Source organism: Macaca thibetana, chromosome X, assembly GCF_024542745.1.
Source record: "Macaca thibetana thibetana isolate TM-01 chromosome X, ASM2454274v1, whole genome shotgun sequence".
Taxonomy (NCBI): Eukaryota; Metazoa; Chordata; class Mammalia; order Primates; family Cercopithecidae; genus Macaca; species Macaca thibetana.
This window is the reverse complement of record NC_065598.1, coordinates 144,408,828-144,429,636: the sequence shown is the minus strand read 5'-3', so window position 1 is coordinate 144,429,636 and position 20,809 is coordinate 144,408,828. Positions and strand designations below refer to the sequence as shown.

At 48.4% G+C, this 20,809-nt stretch overlaps 2 protein-coding genes across 2 annotated transcripts in view; both read left to right on the top strand.

Annotated features, from left to right (window-relative positions):
- IDS (iduronate 2-sulfatase) overlaps nucleotides 1–20,809 on the top strand; it is a 308,093-nt gene that overhangs the window by 171,492 nt on the left and 115,792 nt on the right. The gene's annotated exons all lie outside the window — the stretch shown is intronic.
- LOC126945297 (melanoma-associated antigen 9) lies at nucleotides 4,580–6,397 on the top strand. Its single transcript, XM_050775206.1, has 2 exons — nucleotides 4,580–4,733; nucleotides 4,809–6,397. The coding sequence occupies exon 2, from the start codon at nucleotides 4,874–4,876 to the stop codon at nucleotides 5,816–5,818; it is 945 nt and encodes a 314-aa protein (XP_050631163.1). The 5' UTR covers nucleotides 4,580–4,733; nucleotides 4,809–4,873; the 3' UTR covers nucleotides 5,819–6,397.

Below are 20,809 nucleotides of genomic sequence, written 5' to 3'. Positions count from 1 at the left end.
TTAGGACAAAAGGTTTGCAAAGTCTAGCTCTGGCTGGGGAGGAGCCCCCATGGGAAGGTGTGCATCTTCGCTCAGAGGTCCTACAATCACAGGTGCTGCAGCCCCCCAGGGAGCATCTAGCCTTGGACCCACAGCCATTCTCTGCAATGCGTGCAGCTGAGCAGATGCTCAAAGGTGACATAAACAGATCATCTCCCACCCATCACTTCACCAAAGAGCAGGAGCCAGGAGAACCCTCCTGAGTGGGGGCTGAAGGTTCACCCTCCCCACATAGAGGGGCCACAGAATCCAGCTCAGCCCCTCCTGTCAGCCCTGGACGACCTTGGCAATGTTGTCACCCCGACCACACCCCTCCCCTCACTGCCACCTCATGTGACTGGGAGTCAGAGACTTGGTCCCAGAGGAGCAGACCCAATCGGCAGAGGATGGGGATCCAGACCCAGGCATCAAGGTCAGGACCCCCTGAGGGATGACTGAGGGCCCCTATCCCCATCCCCACCCCTACTCCGCCAGAATCCGGTTCAGCCCCTACTGTCGACCCAGGGAAGGCCCAGGCTTGGAGGCCGGATGTGACGTCACTGACACGCGCACTGGGGGGCAGAGAGAAGGGACACGCCTCCTTCTGAGGGGCGGCTTGATACCGGTGGAGGGAAGCGGGCCCAGGCTCTGTGAGGAGGCAAGGTGAGGTGCTGAGGAAAGACTGAGGACGTCCCCACCCCAGATAGAGGACTCGAAAGAACCAAGTGCCGTCTCTGCTCCCAGCCCTGGACCACCCGGGGACCGATCTGGGGCTGACTTGTGAGGTTGGACCCACTCCCTCCCTCCGCCGCTCAAGCTGCTGGGCACTGTGGAGTGAGAGCTTGGTGTGACCAGAGCAGGGCTGGTTAGGAGAGGGCAGGGCCCAGGCTCTGCGGGGCATCAAGGTCGGGACCCTGAGGGAGGGCTGGGTCCCCCCACCCCGCCATGACCTACGGCCCCAGGTTCCCCAGCCCCATCCTCAGCCCCACTCTCCACTCCACCCCACCACAGGCTCCACCCCACCCCCAACTCCCCCCGCGCCAGAATCTCGTTCCGCCCCTGCTGTCAACCCAGGGAAGCCCCAGGTGCCCGGATGTAAGACCAGTGACTTGCACTTGAGGGATCAGAGAGTAGCGGGGGCCTCGCTCTGAGGGGTGGGTTGATATCGGCGGAGGGAAGCGGGCCCAGGCTCTGTGAGGAGGTAAGGCGAGACCCTCAAGGAGGGCTCAAGACCCCCCCACCCCAGATACGGGACCCCAAATAATACAGCGCCGCCCCTGCGCCAGCCCTGGATCACCCCGCAGGGTCGGGCTTATCAAGCTGGGCCCAGGCTCTGACTGGAATCAAGGTCAGAACCCTGAGGGAGGGCCGAAGGCCTCCACACCCCTAACCCAGCCACCACCACCGTGACCTACAGCCTCAGGTTCCCCACCTCCATCCTCACCCCGCCCCCACTCCACCCCACCGCACCCCACCCCCCAAATTTCCCGCGGCAGAATCCGGTTCGGCCCTTGCTGTCAACCCAGAGCAGCTGCAGGTGCCCGGATGTAAGGCCTCTGACTTGCGCACTGGGGGTCAGAGAGTAGCAAGGGCTTGGTTCTGAGTGGTGGCTGAAGATGGGTAGAGGGAAGCGGGCCCAGGCTCTGTGAGGAGGCGAAGTGAGACGCTGAGGGAGGACTGAGGACGCCCCCACCCCAGATAGAGGGTCCCAAATAATCCAGCACCACCTCTGCTGCCAGCCCTGGACCAGCCGGGGGCGGACTTCTCAGGCTGGGCCCCTCTTCGCCACCCCACTGCTTAAGCCCCAGGGGACTCTGGGTCAGAGCTTGGTGTGACCATGGCAGGACTGATTAGGAGAGGGCAGGGGCCAGGCTCTGCCCGGCATCAGGGTCAGGACCCTGAGGGAGGGCTGAGGCCCCATAGAGGGAGTCAGTGCCCCTGCAGTCAACCCTGGGAAGTTCCAGGCATGGCGGGCAAGCGGATCCTGATGTCTGCATCCTGGGCTGACCAAGGGAAGGGGCTTGGTATCGTTAGCATGGCCGCGGGAGAACAGAGGGAGGGCCCAGGTCCTGCTGGGAGACAAGGGAAGCCTGAAGGGACGCAGCACCCCAGGAAAAGGGGCCCACCCCACCCCCATCTGAGACCGAGACGCCTCCTCATTCAGCCTCGGGAATCCGACAGAGAGAGACTCAGGTCCACAGAGGGTCCCCTAGGAGACCAGGGAAGGAACAAGATGGAGGACACAGGGGACCCCAGGGTCCAGCTCAGTGGGGATCGTGACCTGGGCTATCCCGGGCACGGTGGCCACATGTAGTGCATTGTGGCTTCTGAGATCGGGTGTCAATGGGGACAGGGCTGTGCTATGAGGAGTGGGGCCTCAGGTGAGCAGAAGGAGGAGTCCCAGAGCCCTGAGGAAGGATTCACCAGACCTCTCATCCCAGACCTAGGAAACCTGCCCCTGCCGTCAGTCTTGGGAGGCCCCAGGCAGGACTGTGAGGAAGGGAAGTGCCCCACCCCACCCCCAAAACACACTTTCTCAAAGAGGGTCTAAGGGAGAAGTTTTCCTTGGTCTGCAAGACTCATCTCTGGTTCAGCAAAATGGAAGGGGCCAGATTCTGTCCGAAGTAAATACGAATACCTAGAGGGCACCCAGACTGATGAGGCCCCCTGACACCTGCTCCTTTAGTCAGCCTTGGGTATCTCATGTATGAGTGACCATGAGGTACCCCCTCACTTCTGCCTCCCGGGTCTCAGGGAAGTGGGGGCCTTGGTCCAAGGGGCGTCCTCAGCTCAGCAGAGGGAGCCACACCTGGTCAGCACAGGGTGGAATCCAGGGTCTTCCAGGAGTGAGGGGGAGGAAGTTTGGTGAGGACCGAAGATAAGAAGGTACCTCCATGCTCCCAAAGAACAAAGGACCTCACAGACACTGATGTCACCTATTCTCAGCCCCAGGTGGCCCCAAGCAGGAATGACATGTGGCATGCTCTCATTTCTCCCACGTGATTGGGGATGAGAAGTCTCAGGGAGGTGAATACCTTGATCCCAGGGGCACTGAGAGATTCAACAGAGGGATCCACACCTGGTCAGCAGAAGGAGGACTCCCAGAATCAGCATGACCCAAGGTGTACCCCCTTCATGAGGAATGGAGGTACTCCCAGCCCAGAAAGAAGCCACCCCACAGAGTCTAGGTGAACTCTGTTCTTAGATCTGGGGGAGAGGGGGAAGCCTGATCAAGGATGGCGCTAAGTGGCAAGCTCACTTGTACCACGGCAGGAAGTTGAGGAACCCTCAGGGGGATGAGGCGTTGGTGTAAAGGGAGATGTCTGCTCATCTCACGGGTTTGGAGGTCGAGGAAATACAAGTCCCAGCAGGAGTAAAGATGAATAACCCACAGGAGGACTTTGGAACACCCACCTCATACCCGAAAGGGTCAGCTGGTGGGGTCGGCCCTGGACACTCCACGCAGGGGTGACAGATGTGGGGCCTCCTCACCTCTGTTTCTGGATCTCAGGGAGGTGAGGACTTTGTTCTCAGAGGGTGTGTGGACAAAACAGGGACCCCCTTTCTTCAACAGACACAGTGGTCCCAGGATTGGCCAGCAGTCCAGGTGAGGAACCTAAGGGAGGATTGAGGGTACCACCAGGCCAGAGAAACTCTCAAATCAAGAGAGTTTGCCCTGCCCCTACTGTCACCCCAGAGAACCTGGGCAGGGCTGTCTGCTGAGGTCCCTCGTCCATCCTGGTGTCAGGGAGGGCTGGCCTTGGTCTGAGGGGGCTGCACACATCAGCAGAGGGAGGGTCCCAGGCCCTGCCAGGAGTCAAGGTACAGACTGAGGGGACCCCACTCACCAAACACAGAGGACCCCACTCACCAAACACAGAGGACCCTACTCACCAAACACAGAGGACCTAGCCCGACCCTGCCCCTTCTGTCAGCTGAGGGAAGCCACTGGGTGGACGGACTCCCCTCACTTCCTCTTGAGGTGTCTCATGGAGATAGGGCCTAGGTCAACAGAGGGAGGGTTCCAGACCCTGCAGGCATCAAGATGAGGACCAGGCAGTATCCTCATCCCAGGACACATGAACCCCATTGAATTTGGACATCTCTTACTGTACTTCCGGGGAAACCCTGGGCAGGTGTGTCCAGATGTTGGTTGGGACATGTCCTTCTGTTCCATGTCAGGGATGTGAGCTCTTGATCTGAGAGATTCCCAGGCACGTAGAGGAGTGGAGTCCAGTCCCTGCCAGGAGAAAGGTGAAGGCCCTGAATGAGCGCAGAGGGGACCATCCACCCCAAAAGTGTAGAACTCAGAGTGTCCAGCCCGCCCTCTTGACAGCACTGAGGGACCGGGGCTCTGCCTGCAGTCTGCTGCCTAAGGGCCCCTCGATTCCTCTTCCAGGAGTTCCAGGAAGCAGGCAGGCCTTGGTCTGAGACAGTGTCCTCAGGTCACAGAGCAGTAGAGGCCCAGGCAGTGTCAGCAGTGAAGGTGAAGTGTTCGCCCTGAATGTGCACCAAGGGCCCCACCTGCCCCAGCACACATGTGAACCCAGAGCACCTGACCCCATCCACCCTACTGTCACTCATAGAGCCTTGATCTCTGCAGGCCAGCTGCACGCTGAGTAGCCCTCTCACTTCCTCCTTCAGGTTCTCAGAGGACAGGCTGACCAGGAGGACAGGAGCCCCAAGAGGCCCCCGAGCAGCACTGAAGAAGACCTGTAAGTCAGCCTTTGTTAGAACCTCCAAGGTTTGGTTCTCAGCTGAAGTTTCTCACACACTCCCTCTCTCCCCAGGCCTGTGGGTCTCCATCACCCAGCTCCTGCCCACACTCCCGACTGCTGCCCTGACCAGAGTCATCATGTCTCTTGAGCAGAGGAGTCCGCACTGCAAGCCTGATGAAGACCCTGAAGCCCAAAGAGAGGACTTGGGCCTGATGGGTGCACAGGATCCCACAGGCGAGGAGCAGGAGGCTTCCTCCTCCTCTGATGAGGAGGAGGAGGTGTCTGCTGCTGGGTCATCAAGTCCTCCCCAGAGTCCTCAGGGAGGCTCTTCCTCCTCCACTTCCGTCTACTACACTTTATGGAGCCAATTCGATGAGGGCTCCAGCAGTCAAGAAGATGAAGGGCCAAGCACCTCGGTCGACCTAGCTCACCTGGAGTTCATGTTCCAAGAAGCACTGAAATTGAAGGTGGCTGAGTTGGTTCGTTTCCTGCTCCACAAATATCGAGTCAAGAAGCCGGTCACAAAGGCAGAAATGCTGGAGAGTGTCATCAAAAATTACAAGCACTACTTTCCTGTAATCTTCGGCAAAGCCTCCGAGTTCATGCAGCTGATCTTTGGCACTGAGGTGAAGGAGGTGGACCCCGCCGGCCCCTCCTACATCCTTGTCACTGCTCTTGGCCTCTCATGCGATAGCATGCTAGGTAATGATCATAGTATGCCCAAGGCTGCCCTCCTGATCATTATCCTGGGTGTGATCTTAACCAAAGACAACTGCGCCCCCGAAGAGGTTATCTGGGAAGCGTTGAGTGTGATGGGGGTGTATGTTGGGATGGAGCACGTTTTCTATGGGGAGCCCAGGAAGCTGCTCACCCAAGATTGGGTGCAGGAAAACTACCTGGAGTACCGGCAGGTGCCCGGCAGTGATCCTGCGCACTATGAGTTCCTGTGGGGTTCAAAGGCCCATGCTGAAACCAACTATGAGAAGGTCATAAATTATTTGGTCATGGTCAATGCAAGAGAGCCCATTTGCTACCCATCCCTTTATGAAGAGGCTTTTGGGGGGGAACAAGAGGGAGTCTGAGCACCAGCTGCAGCCAGGGCCAATGTTTGTGGGGTCAGGGCCCCATCCAGCAGCTGCCCTGCCCCATGCGACATGAGGCCCATTCTTCACTCTGTATTTGAAGAGAGCAATCAGCGTTCTCAGTGGCAGTGGGTGGAAGTGAACACACTGTATGTTTTCTCTGGGTTCCTTATCTATTCGGTGATTTGGAGATTTATCTTTGCTCCCTTTGGAATTGTTCAAATGTTCTTTTAATGGTCAGTTTAATGAACTTCACCATCGAGGTTAATGAATGACAGTAGTCACACTTATTGCTGTTTATGTTATTTGGGGGTAAGACTCTTGCTTTTGATTCACATGGGGAAATCCCTGTTATTTTGTGAATTGGGGCAAGATAACGTAGCAGAGGAATTAATAATTTTTTTAGAAACTTGAACTTAGCAGCAAAATAGAGCTCATAAAGAAATAATGAAATGAAAATGTAGTTAATTCTTGCCTTATACCTCTTTCTCTCCCCTGTAAAATTAAAATACATACATGTATACCTGGATTTGCTTGGCTTCTTTGAGAATGTAAGAGAAATAAAAATTGAAAGAATAATCTTTCCTATTCACTGGCTCATTTTTTCTTCAAACATGGACTGAGCATCTGTTGTTCGGAAAACCCTGGGTTAGTAGTAGAGAGGCTAGGTAAGCCAGACCCACCCCTTCCCCATAGGGTGGTGAAGTCTAGGAGCCACAATCCTAAAATTAAGATGGTGCCATGTCCTCTAAGAACTAGAGGAAAATAAAACATGGGTGAGGGTTTGGGGCTCTAGGTGACAGCAGTCGAGTGTATATGCCCTGAGCCAGGGTCTTTCGGGCTTTGGGAAACTGCAATTCCTTCTGGGGGAGGTAATTCTATTGAAGCTGGATGGTGCCAGAGCTAGATTCTCAGAGGATGAGAGAAAGGCCTGGAATGGAGAACTGCTCAGCAGTTCCTTTTGGATAGTGGATGAACAGAGAAGAGTCTCCACCTGGGACAGGAATAGAAGGAAATTGTCCAGCGCTCTCGTCTCGGTGCGGTTGAACACAGTGCAGGGGCTAGGTGATGGATACCTATCATCTGCAAGGGTTTCCCGCAAGATGAGGGTGAATCTCCCGGGAAGGGAAGGCCAGAAGTCACTGGCCAGGTGCTTTTCTGCCTGTCTGGGAGAGCCAGAGTTGATTGTATTTAAAAGGCATTCTAATCAAGTTATCTCAGGTGGGATTTGACCAATTGTAAGCAAAGGTTAGATTTTGAGTGTTAACAAAATAAGTGAAAACAGTGTCTTGGATCAAAAAGCAGGTGGCAGAGAGGAAAGGAGTTGATTCTGGATTCAGATTCTAGGAGCTCTGAGCTGCATTCAGCTGCGCAAGACTCCAGAACACCCAAATTTTGAAGTACATTCGCAAAGAGGAAATACTTAATTTCATTGACAAAACTTCCTGTTTGGGCTGATTATCCCATGTCCTGTTGAGCTGTATATTCTCTGGTAAGTCTTGGAGAACAACAACATTTACTAAATCCCAGAGTTCTAGAGTCTAGGGTCAAATGGTATTACATACTCGGGTGGCTGAGGCAGGAAAATCCCTTGAACCCAGGAGGCAGAGGCTGTAGTAAGATGAGATCTCACTACTGTACTCCAGCCTGGGCAACAGAGCCAGACTCTGTCTTAAGAAAAAAAAAAAAAGTTTATTTTATGACCCAAGAGACAATCTGCCTAGCGAGTCTTCCAGGTGTGCTTGAAAAAAGACATATTCGGATGTTGGTGGTGCTGTGATATTTGCATCCATAGTATTTCTGAGTCATCCTGAATAATGGCTGAGAACTGGGTGATGATCTACCACTAGTTCATTTCTCCAGTCCTTAGTAACTATGAAGATTTCTGCATGAGCACCTTAGGTTGGGCCCAGGAATTTCTGCTCAATTTAATGTGTTCTCTTGCTTACACTTGCTATTCTCAGTGGTTTTTCCCAAGTTCACTGGGTCCCTGGGGACTTCCTCTGATCCTCTAGCTAGAAGGTAAGTCTTTGGTGTCCTCACATTGCTGTGCATTTCCCTTTCAGGAGTCAGGCTAGGCGGCCAAGTGTTGGGAGGATAAACAGAGAAACGTAATATGGATTTCTTTCACACTTGTTTTTCCTCCAGCTTCTCTCAGGACTTTTTTCTCTTTGATTTTCTGCAGTTTGAATATGATATACATAGATGTATACTTCTTAGTATTTATCCTGTTTCCTGTTCCATGAGCTTCCTGAATCTGCAGTTTCATGTCTGTCATTAATTGGGGGAATTCTCAGCCATTACCACTTCAAATATTTCCTTTGTTTCTTTCTCACCTTCTGAGCATGGTATTTCAGTTATGCACAGTGGTGCCTTTTGTAACTGTCTCACACTTCTTGAACATTCTGTTCTGTTTTTTCCTTCCTTTTTTCTCTCTTTGCATTTCAGGTTTGGATTTTCGATTGACATTTCTTCAGGCTTGGTGCTTGTTACCTCAGCCATGTCCTGCCTGTTCGTGAATTAATCAAATATATCCTTCATTTCTGTTACAGTGGGGGTTGTTTTATTTTTCCTAATAAATTATTTTTATCATGATACAACACATATCACATAAACCTTCCTAACCATGGGAAGTGCACAGTTCAGGGGTCTTAATACATTCATACCCTTATTCAACCATCGCCATGTCTCATCTGAAGAACTCTTTTCCTCTGACAAAAATGAAACACTATACCCGTTAAAAATAACTCCCCATTTTTCCTCCCTCTCATCTGATAGCTAGCTTTCTATTTCCTGTCTCTATGAATTTGACCACTCTATGTACCGTGTGTAAATGATATCCTATGGTATTGTCTTTTCATGCCTGACTTATTTCACTTAGCATAATGTCCTCAGGTTCAGTCACGCTGTACCTTATGCCAGAATTTCCTTCCTTTTGAATGCTGAATAATTTTCCATTGCATGTATATTGCATTTTCCGAATCCAATTATGTGTCAAGGGACACTTAGGCTGCTTTCACAGTTTAGCTATGGTGAACATTGCTGCTACATGTATATGGATCTACAACCATCTGTTTGAGACTCTGCTTTTAATTATTCCGGGTATACACTTATAAGGGGAATCGCTAGATAATATGGTAACTCTATTTGGAATTTTGTGAGGAATCACATACTGCTACCCACAGCAATTTTGTAACATTTTACATTCCAACCAGCACAGAGATTCCAATAACACCACATCCTTGCCAACTTGTTATTTCCTGGTTCCTTGTTGCTTTATTTAACAGTAGCCATCCTAGTGAGTGGGAGGAGGTGGCTCATTGTGCCTTTGATTCCTATTTCCCTAATGATTAGTGGTGTTGGGTATCTTTTCTGGTGCCCATCAGTCACTTGCATATATTTTTAGGAGAAATGTCTATTCAAATATTTTACCCATTTTTGATTTTGTTGTTGTTGTTGTTGTTTTGTCGTGTTTCAGGAGTTCTCTATACATCCTGGGTATATATCCCTTATCAGATATATGATTTACAGATATTTTCTCACAGTCTTTGACTTGCATTTTGACTCTGTTCATAGTGCTTTTTGATGCACAAAAGTTCTTAATTTTCATGAAATCTAATTTGTCTGTTTTCTTTTATTGCCTATTTACAGTGTTTTAGATTTTTAGTGTTTTCTTGTGATTCTTCTTAAAGAGTTTCCATCTCCCTACTTATATTACCCACCTGTTCTTGCATGTTGTTCACTTTTTCCGTTAGAGCCCTTAGCCTATTCATCATAGTGGTATGAATTCTCAATCCGGCAATTCCAACATCTCTGCCATACCTGCGTCTATACCTGATATTTACTCTTCAAACTGTGATTTTTTTTCCCCCTTCACTATGCCTTGTAACATTTTTTGATGAAAGCCAGTAGTAATGTCCTGGGTAAATGGAATGGAAGAGAAAGGGCCTTTCAGATGAGAGTTTATTTTTATCTGACTATGCTGTAGACTGTTTACTGTTTGCTGGAGCTATATGTGTCAGAGGTTAAACTTTACTCAGGTGTCCTTGTTTTGTTCTTACCTCCTGTCTTGGATTTCCCTAGAGACATTTTCTTCTTCTATTTTGTTTGTTTCTTTTAGACACAGCGTCACTCTGTGTTGCCTCGGCTGGTCTCAAACTCCTGGCCTCAAGTTACCCTCCCGCCTTGTCAACCAAAAATGCTGTGATTACAGGTGGGAGCCATTGTGCCTGGCATGGGACTCTTCTTAAATGAAGTTTGCGATGTGCACTTGTTTCAGTACTGTTCCCCTGCTATTACACAGGAGCCTACTGACATCGTGGAAAGGTATGGGGGAGAGGAAGCGTTCTACACACCTATGAGTAGGCCTGTCTTTTCATTGGCCTCTGCCACTGTGCCATGACCTGCACAAGTGCTTTTCATTTCTTACCCCCCAACTCTCCCCATACTTTTTGGTTGAAATTTCTTGTCAGAGAGCAGGAATCACCTATTTGAGGGTTTTAGATGCCTGCCCAGCTGTGGTTGATGCTGCCACCGCAGGTTACAGATTCAGGACTGGGGCTGGTGTGGAGGCAGGTCCAGCAGGATCAAAAGGTTTTCTTCCCTCATTATCCGTGTCCTCTACGGGCCTGCCTTCCTAGCTCTTGAACCATACAGAGAGACCTTCATATATACAGCTTTTCCTATCCTTGTGTAATTCTCAAATTTAGGCTGCCTTTGAGTCCATGCTTGGAGATACAAGAGGGAAAAATAGCACAGGCATTTCTCCACTATACTGACCTTACTACAACTTCTGGTTTCTTTGCCCAGTGCTCCTTTTCTAAACCATGCACCCTTCTGGACAAGGCGTCTTTACAGGAAATTATCAGTAGGACCTGACACAGCAGGGAGAAACTGAGCTGCATATTGATGTCACTTATGCCATTAGGGGTCCTGGACTGAACCAGTTAACACAAACCCCATTAACCACAGAGGTGCATCTTAGACAGCCACGTGGCTCCCCTCTTAAATTTCAGTATTAATGTTTTCTTTATGCTTGACCAATTCAATCAATTGGGGCATGAGTTCAGACAGGACACAGCTCTGGACTATTGTGACCTGACCTGAAAGTCATCCAGGGCTGAGGCCGTGTCACAAAGGCAGGGCACACATGGGACTTACAACCCCAAGGGCACATGTGGTCCCCCTGCAAACACACACTGTACCATAATTTGGGCACCCCAAGATGGCCGAACTCAGTCAGGAAGCACAGAATATCGAGGCCTCACTGTGACATCCCACCATGGCACCCCCTGCCAGCTACAAGGGTATCCAGTACACAGGACACATAATCCAGTTCAGCCCCTGGTTTCACTTGCAGACAATTTGGCTTTTCCATGACTGGTAGGGAGGGCATCTGGAGGTACTCCGCGGGCAACATAGAGGAGCCGGGGCCTCCCCCTCTGTCCCCTAGTCAGCAAGGTCAGATGTTGTCATGGGTGCAGCCGTGAGTTTGGAGTCACAGAAATTGCAGCTGCTTGCAAAGGCAGCATGGCGAGTTTTCCTTCAGCAAGAGAAGAAAGCTTCCGGGAACAGTTCTGCAACACCAAGATCACAATGCCCTCCTCACACCTCCCCAGATGTTGTGTTTTTCCTCCATCCTTACTAAGTCAGCATGGCCCACTCAATAATAAAAGCTTTACATTGCTTCAATCATCCCCTACCCTGCCCGAGGCCTTCTCACCTGGCAGGGCTATGTGGCATGGGGACAAAAACATTTTCACAGAAGAACACTGTCATAAAACAAGATGTGAATAGAAAGACCCGTCATGTTTAGGAAGCAGCCAGGAAAAAGTCCTGTGTTTCCAGAAGATTCCAAAATGAGTTTGCATAACCCTTTTCATCCCGCTCATTTATGCAGTAAACAGTGTAGAACAACAACGATAAAAAGAAAAAAAAATCCATCACTTCCTGGGCTCAGCTGCATTTGATAATCCTACTGCCTGGCGTGTGGACCAGGAGGAAGGAGAGGAAGCAGAGAGTTAGGCTGTCTGTCCACTACCTAAAATTGCAACTGACGTGGGTCCTGGGACACAAGTGACTGGCAGTGGACATGCTAGAGAGAAGATCTCAGACTGATCTGTCACGAGTGGGTGGAGAAATCACAGTGGGTGGGGGGTGCCATCCCACAACATGCAGCTTTCAGCAGACATCTCACCAGTTAGAAGTGCAACCTGTCTGCATCAGAAATACAGTGCCCATGAGCAGCTTCACTCCAGTTGGCCCCACCGGAGAACAGGCCCTTCATCATGGGCATCTGCAAGAGATGTGCGAGGTCCAGGGCTGCATCTGTGTTGTGTGGTGACAGTTTTGAACCTCACTAACAGGTGTTTAAAGCCTACCAGGGTTCCAGAGTCAAAGATGCCTTTGTTGCGTTGAGCTATGCCTGCTTTCTGCTTGGCACAGCCTGTGGTGAGTCTGAAACCGCCCAGAGCAGATCCTTTGGTTTTAGCTTAGAGTCAAGGCCAGCCTATTGAGATTTGTGAATTTGCAATTCCGAAACAGTCGGTAGTGGGGGGAAGGGATTCTGTAGCAGCAGGATAGCCAGCATGCTGCAAGGCCAGACAACAGTGAGGCAGGGGGACACCTGCATGGTATGCTTTCCTATGGCCTTTAGGCCTTGCCAGTCTTACAGTCCAAACGTGCACCTCAAATCATGCACCTTAGCTCCAACAGTCATCGGCTTATACGTGGCTGACGTCCCAGTTCAGAAGAGCTCATTTCACACTGTTTGGGACTGGGGGTTGATCAAGGAAAATGATAGGATCACCAGAGGCAATACCACACAAGCAGCTTTATTGGGTGGTGCTTGGACAGGGAATGCAGGGAGGGGACAGACTGTCCAGAGTCTGTGTTTCCAGGGTCACCATCAGAACGGGAGGAAGGCAGGAGAACTGATGGTGCAGATGGGAATTGGAGAAGGACCTTATGGGTATAGGTGATATTGCTCAGCAGCTGGGCAAAGTGGCTTGGGAGTCTCGTAACCATAAGATTCTATCTTACCTATGGTTAGCAGATGTTAGGTGAGGACTAGCAGGGTATGGAAGCCAGCAAGGCTCTGAATGCCTAACGATCTGCTTGGCAGTGCCACGTTTCAAACAATCAAATGTGTGAAAAATTCAGTTTTGTGCTGATGGGCTTCTGAGCCAACAGGTCTCAGTCTTGTGAAGGAAAACATAGAGAAACATGAGCAATGCTGCACGACAGCTGAGATGCTGCTGCAAGGCCCTTTGCCAGCCACATCCCACATCTAAACAATAAGCAAGGCCTTCCTCCAGCCTAGGGGCTACACACACACGTCATCTTTGGTTCATTTATAGAACACAAGCTGAAAGCTGTTTTTAAAGTCTCTGAAGATGTATCTCCACCTGGAGACCGTCTCTCTTTTTCCATGTGGACTTCCTTCCTCCAGGGATCCCAGGAGGCAAGAATTATCACCTTCAGAAACGCTTTCTGTTACCCATACTTGAAAAACTTAACACAAACACACACGCAGAGTTAGAGAGAAAAAGCGTGAAAGCAAATCCAAGCACTAGATATAGATGGATTGCGAATAATGTTAATACTATAATTCCTCACAGACAAAGTTTCCTACAAAAGGCTTTTAAGATTCTGTAGAAAAGAAAACCAGTGGAAATCACAAGCATCCAAGTATCCCTGTCTAGAGCAAGGGAGGAAAGCTCAGTGTTAAGCAAAGCCAGCACTGTCTCCTTTAGAAAGGCTGATTAACTGACGGGCCTGTGTGAAACACCATTCAGGGGAGGCCACTGCTGTGGACTAGCCTCCTGCCCTAAGCCCCAGCTGATCACACCCGACCAGAATGGGGTCACTTGTGCTGAGTGCCACATAATCATCCTGAACTTTCCAATGGGCCAATTAAAAAGAAAAGAAAAGAAAAGAAAAAACAAAACAAAACTTAGAATCTTCCAATTAACCTGAGCCAGCGAAATAAGGAAGACCCTTCTGCTCTAATCTTAGAAGGAAAGGAACTTTGAAATGCTGAATCCGTTTTCTTTTTCTTTCCTTTTCTTTTTTTTTCTTTCTTTCTTTTTTTTTTTTTTTTTTTTTTTTTTTTTTTTTTTTTTGGTTTCTGCTTTCTTTAGCACTGTTCTGCCTACAAAGCCAACCTCGTCTGCTTGGTTCATTGTAACACTCATTTTATTTTACAGAATGTAGTGTTGCTCAATTCTAGCATCGCCAATAAAAGCCAGTTTGATCTTTAAATCATATTTGCTGTTATTATTTTCTTGGCAGATTCTGGTGGTTTTGGGGGACCCAAAAGACACAGCTGATGTCCCTGGAGACCCCTTGACAAATGCAGGGGAGATGCCGCTGACAGCTTCAGAGGCCCCTCTTACCCTCACAGAGGCACAGGGGTTGTCAGTTCCTCTCGGGTCACATTTTTGCATTGATTCCCCTGATCCTTTTGGCTCTTGATTCCAGGATTCATTTGTCCTGTGAGAGAGAACATGACCTGGGGGTTTGTGGGGGCTGACAAGTCACTGACAAGACGTGTAGTTTTAAAGGTAACTGATGGAGGGAGCAGATGATCACAGGCAGTGTGTGACTCTGGTTTTGGGAAATTTGCAGGGATCTGGGTTCTCCAGTTTCTTTTGCTTGTATGCTTCGGTAGGAGAGATTCACTGGTTACGTTAGTCAAGAGAAGCTCAGAGTCATAGCCAGGACTGACTGGTGGCTCCAGTTTGGGCACTCAGGAGCGATTGGAGCACTCACCACCTAAAAATAAGATATCTGTATTAGGATCAGCTGGTCATGAAACAAGTTAAATACCATGTCACCGCCAGCCTCAAGACAGCATCCATGCAGCAACAGGGAGGACTCTGTGCAGCTGCTGACACTTTCTGTTGTATGTGGATGAATAAGACAAACAGGCTGGTTAGTTAGAATGGGTAGATTCCTCATCTGGCTCATTCTTTGGTCTGTTCAATTTCAGTTGGTTTAGCTCATGGGAAGCCTGCCTAAGGGGCTGTTTTCAGAGCCCCCAGCCAACCTGAGATTCTAGTACCAGAGTATCTGGAAAGGCTGACCTAACTGGAAATGGAGGGGAGCTGATGGCAAGTTTTTCCAGCATGCTTTCCATAGGGTAATTCTTGTGCCTGGCAGACAGCCTAATATCCAGTTGTCCAACCGACCAGTGATCACGTGGCCCCTCATATGGGAAACTTGTTTACTCTGGCAGATGTCCTTGTGCTTCTTGTCTGATCTGTGTCCAGCTTATGCCTGCCTGTGACCACCATTCCGGCGCTTGGAGTTTGAAATTCTCTCCATCCCCCAGCATCCCAGATAAAGTCTGACCTTGGTTGCCATTGGATGTTCAGGTGAAAGGCACAACTTCAAATCACCTCCACAACACAAAATAAATTCAAAGACTTGTTACTTACTGATCCCGGGAAGAGAGAGTTCAAAGAGTTGGGAGGACAGTTCTCCATTCCCTGATCATGTGAGGCAGGAACGAAGAGCCAAATAATCAGGCAGGTAGAGAGAGAGAGAGAGGAGAGAGAGAGAGAGAGAACATATAAATATACAGGAATAGGGAATGGGTCAGGTAGGTTCACAGTCAAAAGTCTGAATGGTCCTTTCAAAGAAAAGGATTTTGAAGGAAAAGCGGGGAGAGATGCCTCTAAATTTTTAACTCTGCCCACAGGCTTGAGCCAGTTGAGTGTACTGCTCTACTTCAACTTCCTAGGCAGCAACCTCCGCTCTGCCATTCCCATTACAAGGGCATACTCCAAACTATGGGTATTATCCTCCTGACAGTCATAAGAGTAGTCCCCCTGGTTCACTGCATCCTCTCAAAAAGGCTTATTAATCTCCATGCAGCCATCTGCTGAATGCCATATGGTCTGTCTGCAGCTGGAATGATGAAAGCTCCAAGAAACACATGGTAACAAGGACACTGTAACATATGAATGGCATGTTAACTCCATAAACCCAAAACTGATGGTGACTAACTGTAGCATTCATGTCCTACGATTTGGTCATGACCCAAAGGAAAGGAGACTGTGAAACAAAATTAATGGGAGGCCATTGTGCCAGGCTAGCTTCCTGAACTAGGCCCCGGAAGATCATAAAACCAGAATGGGGTCACTCATGCTAAGTGTCATGAAATGAAACTGAACTTTCACGGGGGCCAGTTAAAAAATTTCAGAAGATGCCAATCAATATGACTCAGCATAATCAAGAGATGCGCTCTGCTTGAACCCTAAATGGAAAGGAGCTTGGAAATGAGCAATCTGCTCTTTGCTTGCTGTTTCTGCTTTCTTCAGCACTTTTCTGTGTAGAAAGGCAAACTCCTCTGCACAGATCATTAGAATACCCATTCTAAATGAGTGAGGTTGCAGGTCCGAGGGTCTGACCTTGTGGGCCTATTTCTGGTCCTCTGCTTCCTCACTGTGGAACCAGGGTCATGGCTCAATCCCACCATTGCAAAGGTTAGCTCATTACAGAGATGGGCTCATTCCCAACCACCCAAGGGAGGCTTGCACACAGAAAATGACACAGACCAGCAGAGCACTTAGCACAGCAGCTGCCTGGCACCCAGTAAACCCTGAACCAAGCAGGGTGAAGGGCACCTGGTGTGGCAGATGCCTGAGTGTGTGAAAAAGAGGAGTGCAGTGGCTGACAAAGAAGAAAGGAAGGCCTGAGACATCTGAGGAGTTGATGTCCATGCAATCAACAAGTTCTGAGCCATGATTCAGCATATACTCATGTCCTGGGGACATAATTCCTCTTCTGGCTGCTTTCTGGAAGGTAATACAGAAAAGAAAATGGGAACGATCATAGGTTCAAGAGAGATTTGCAGCTACTAAATAGGTAACTGCAGGCTGTTTCAAACCGTGAAAACAACTGTGTGGGCAAGACTGTGTTTCAAATAGCCATGTAGAGGGCTGCCCTGCATGTCTAAGCTGTGGCAGAAGAATTTGCAATGTGGCTTCAGCCCTCCTTAGAAACATGCACCTGAAAGGTTGAGGACAAGCAAAGTGGGGGCATCCACAGTGTCCAGGCGGAGGACTCTCCTCTCAGAGCTCTGAGTTGTGGGGATGGATACAGGCAGGGTGAGCCTGGAGAATGTCTTGGAAGACTCCCCCAGGGCCGACTCCCACAGACACATGTATTGATCCTGGGTCTGGTTCAATAGCCCTGGCTGTCGTCCCAGGCAGGACTAGAACAAGTTCCACCATGCCTGCACAGGTCTGAGATGTGAGATGATTTACCCGTGATGGCAGATTTTCAGGAGAAAAAGAAAATAAATGCATTAACCAATGTGCACGTGGATCATAAGACATATATAGGTTTAGAAATGTTAAAATACGGGGGGAAGTTAAAACTTAGACACACAGTAAACAAAGCTACTTCCTATTCACCACATCATTTGGGCCAGGCATTTTACATGCGGGTGACCTCAGGTATAAACTCACAACAATGCTCTTACTTTGTACTATTACATGTCCATTTTACAAATGAAGAATCGAGGCACACAGAAGGCGCATGATTGACTCAGCTTATAACCAGCAGCAGTCACATTTCACAGAGCCCTGCCCTCGCCCTGGCCTCGCTGTGTTCCCCATGACCAGGGGAGGGCTGCTCTCATCAACAGTTACCCAATGCCCGATGCCCCATGCCACATGGCTGAGGCCTGCAAGGAAGCCAGTGAGAGACTGTCACTGGACCTGGCCCACCTGGCCTCTCCCCAACCCCATTAGGACACCACCCTTTCTGAAATTCAGATGAGGGCTCTGCTGGAGACGTTGGGTTTAGAACAGAGTGAGCGAGGATGGAGAAGCTTCCACTTGTACATGGATGATGCAGGTCCCTTCCGCCCTCCAGAGGCTGCACTCCTGTCCCGGCGTGGGGCCTGCACCCCCATAAACCTGCCCTGACTCCTCCCCATCTCTCCCTGCTGACTGGGTGGCCCAATGATCTCCTGTGGACCAACTCCAATAGGTCAAAAAGGAAAATATATGAACAAATATTACTAAGGTTAGTAATTGTGTGCAGCCTTCTTCATAACTGCAGTCATATGAAATACTGTGACCAGAAGCTAAGTCATCCTAAGACATCTATGAAAAACCTTGACAGATCACACTGCATATAGTTTCACCCAAGGAGCCACGATCATGAGAAATTTTTTCTTTCACGAATGAAGATTTAAAAAAGGACATCTCTTCATTTACTGAGCAAGTGTCAATGTTTATACATGCGTGCACAGTGCTTGCACACAGAGTTAACAATGGGATAATGTACGTTTGTGGAGTCAAATCTGAAAAATGCATAAAACAAATTAGAACTCTCTCAAAGTCTCCACACAATTTATACCTCCAGTATTGGAAATAATGCAAAGAAAGGAATAGCATAGTGAGTGGTTAAAAATAATGCTGACACTTCAACACCGTGAAAATACACAAACAGGAAAAAGAAACTAGAAAATTCTGAGAAAAGAGGCACTACAGGTGAAGATATAGGCAATTGGATGGAGATAGTCCTTAAGAGCTGGCTGAATTTCACAGTCGTTAACTATATGTTGAAGTTTTGCGTCACATGTACCTGCTGTTTTTTCTTTTAGGACATGTGTGTCCTTGAAGGATATCTCACATTCATTTTCTATTTGGCGCTGCTCTTTTAGAAATTCTATGATACACGAAATGAGCATTCCTTACTAACCCTCCCTATTTTCTGCTTAGGGGTATTGATCATTTCGAAATTAGATGTCAGAGATTGACATTATGGGCTTTCAGCATTTGGCATTATGGCCTACGGAGTCGGGTCTTTTGGGATTCTGATCCAAACCCACTAGGTTTATGCACTGCTTTTGTTCGTGTCTCTTAATCCTCTCTCCCTCTGCTTAACGAGTGCACAGATCATAAATGTAGAGCTCTTTAATTTTCACCCATGAACATCCTTGGAGAGCCCATCACTCACCACACAAAAGACATCTGCCATGAGAATTTCCCCTCATTTCCCTCCCAGCCTCTGTCTCCCAAGGTAGCCACTATCCTGACTTCAGTGCCGTAGAGTAGTATTGCCTCTTTTGATCTCCACCTAAATGGAATTATGGAACTGATATTCTCTGCATTGGCTACTTTTTAGGTTCGTGGTCTTCTTCCACGTTATGGATGTAGCCATAGCTTTTTCACGCTGAGGGCTGTATAGTATTCCTTTGTATGAGCTCCAACGTATTTCCCCATGCTCATGGTGATGAACATGGGGGTTGTTTCTAGCACGCTCCTAAGGGTGTTCTTATACACATCTTCTGTTGAATGAATGTGTGCCTTTCCACTAGTACATACCTCTGAGAGGACATTCTGAGGGGCTTAAAGTGTATGGGTGTTCAGCATTAGTTCATACATTTGGGTCTCTTTTAGTCTCTAGCAGACCTATGGCCCACAATGCCCTCCTGCATCCCACCGTCCTTTTCCATTGTATTGACTTGTTGCAGCTGACTGATCAGTGGACCTACAGCATGTCTCCCCACTACTCATTTGTCTGTCTGCTGCCTCATTGTGTCATTTAACTCTTGCTCCTTTCCATGGATTCTGATTATCTGGCTTTAGGTTCATATCTAGATTTGAGGTAGGTCTCACTCTTTTCTGATGAAAATACTTCATTGTTGGTTTCCTGTCTCCTACTGCATCCTAGCATGAGGCACATGATTTCTGGTTGTTTCACTCTTGAGCTTATTGACACTGACAGGTGGGTTCAGGTGATGACAGTCTCATTCCTCTCTTGTAGGATGCCTCATTGACCTTGAACCAAAGCGTTTCATTCATCCTACAGCAAGTGTCTCACTGGGAGTTGCAGATATTGGGTTGGGTTTGGTTTTTTTTTTTCTGAAACATAGCCTTTACCATCCTCAGCTGCAATGTTTCAGTGAGGAAGACCTCTCCCTCAACTACCGTAACTATTGTGAATTTTTGAAATACAAAGGAAGGGCAGAAAAAAGCTTAATGATTTCCAGTGGATTGCCGATAGTCACCAAGTAAGGAGTGGTTGCACTTCTTCCTTTTTTTTTTTTTTTTTTTTTTTTTGAGATGGAGTCTTGCTCTGTCCCCCAGGATGGAGTGCAACGGCACAATCTTGGCTCGCTGCAACTTCTGCCTCCTGGGTTCAAGCAATTCTCCTGCCTCAGCCTCTCAAGTAGCTGGGATTTCAGGCACCCACCACCACACCCGGCTAATTTTTGTATTTTCAGTAGTAGTGGGGTTTCACCATGTTGGGCAGGCTTGTCTCAAACTCCTGACCTCAGGCGATTCACATGCCTCTGCCTCCAAAAGTGCTGGGAATGCAGGCATGAGCGACTGTGCCCGGCTCGCACTCCTAATGACATCCAAGTGTCATTTTAAAATAAACTTTTAGATTTCAGAACAGTGTTAGATTTACAGAATTATTGCAAACAGGATACAGAGAATTTCCATACACTTCACGTTTAGTTTCCCTATTATTAACATCTTACATTAGCATCTATATTTGTCCCCATTAATGAATCAATACTGATACATTGTTATTAAGTCCATACTTTATTCAAGTATCCTCAGTTATACCAAATGTTCTTGTGCTGTTTCAAGATCCCATCGACGATACTTCATGACATTTGGTAATCCCGTGTCCTTCATCTTGTCTTCGTAGTGACAGTTTCTGAGGTTTTTCTTGTTTCTGATGACCTTAACAGCATTGAGGAGTATTGATTAGGTCTTCTGCATAAAGTCCATCCAGTGAGATTTGTCTTATCTCTTTTCTCATGATTAGCATTGGAGGTATGAGCTCTCAGAGGAAGATCTCAGATGTAAAACCCCATTCTCATTACATCATGTCAAAGGAAATTACCAGAAATACGACTTCTCATGATTGATGTTAGCTTTGGTATGCACTTCTTCTGTAAAGCGACACTAATCAAGAAAATATGGGTATTGGTGGAGGAATAGACACACATCGACG

Coding starts and splice junctions, on each gene's coding strand:
- LOC126945297 (XM_050775206.1), top strand. CDS start 4,874: ATGTCTCTTGAGCAGAGGAGTCCGCACTGCAAGCCTGATGAAGACCCT.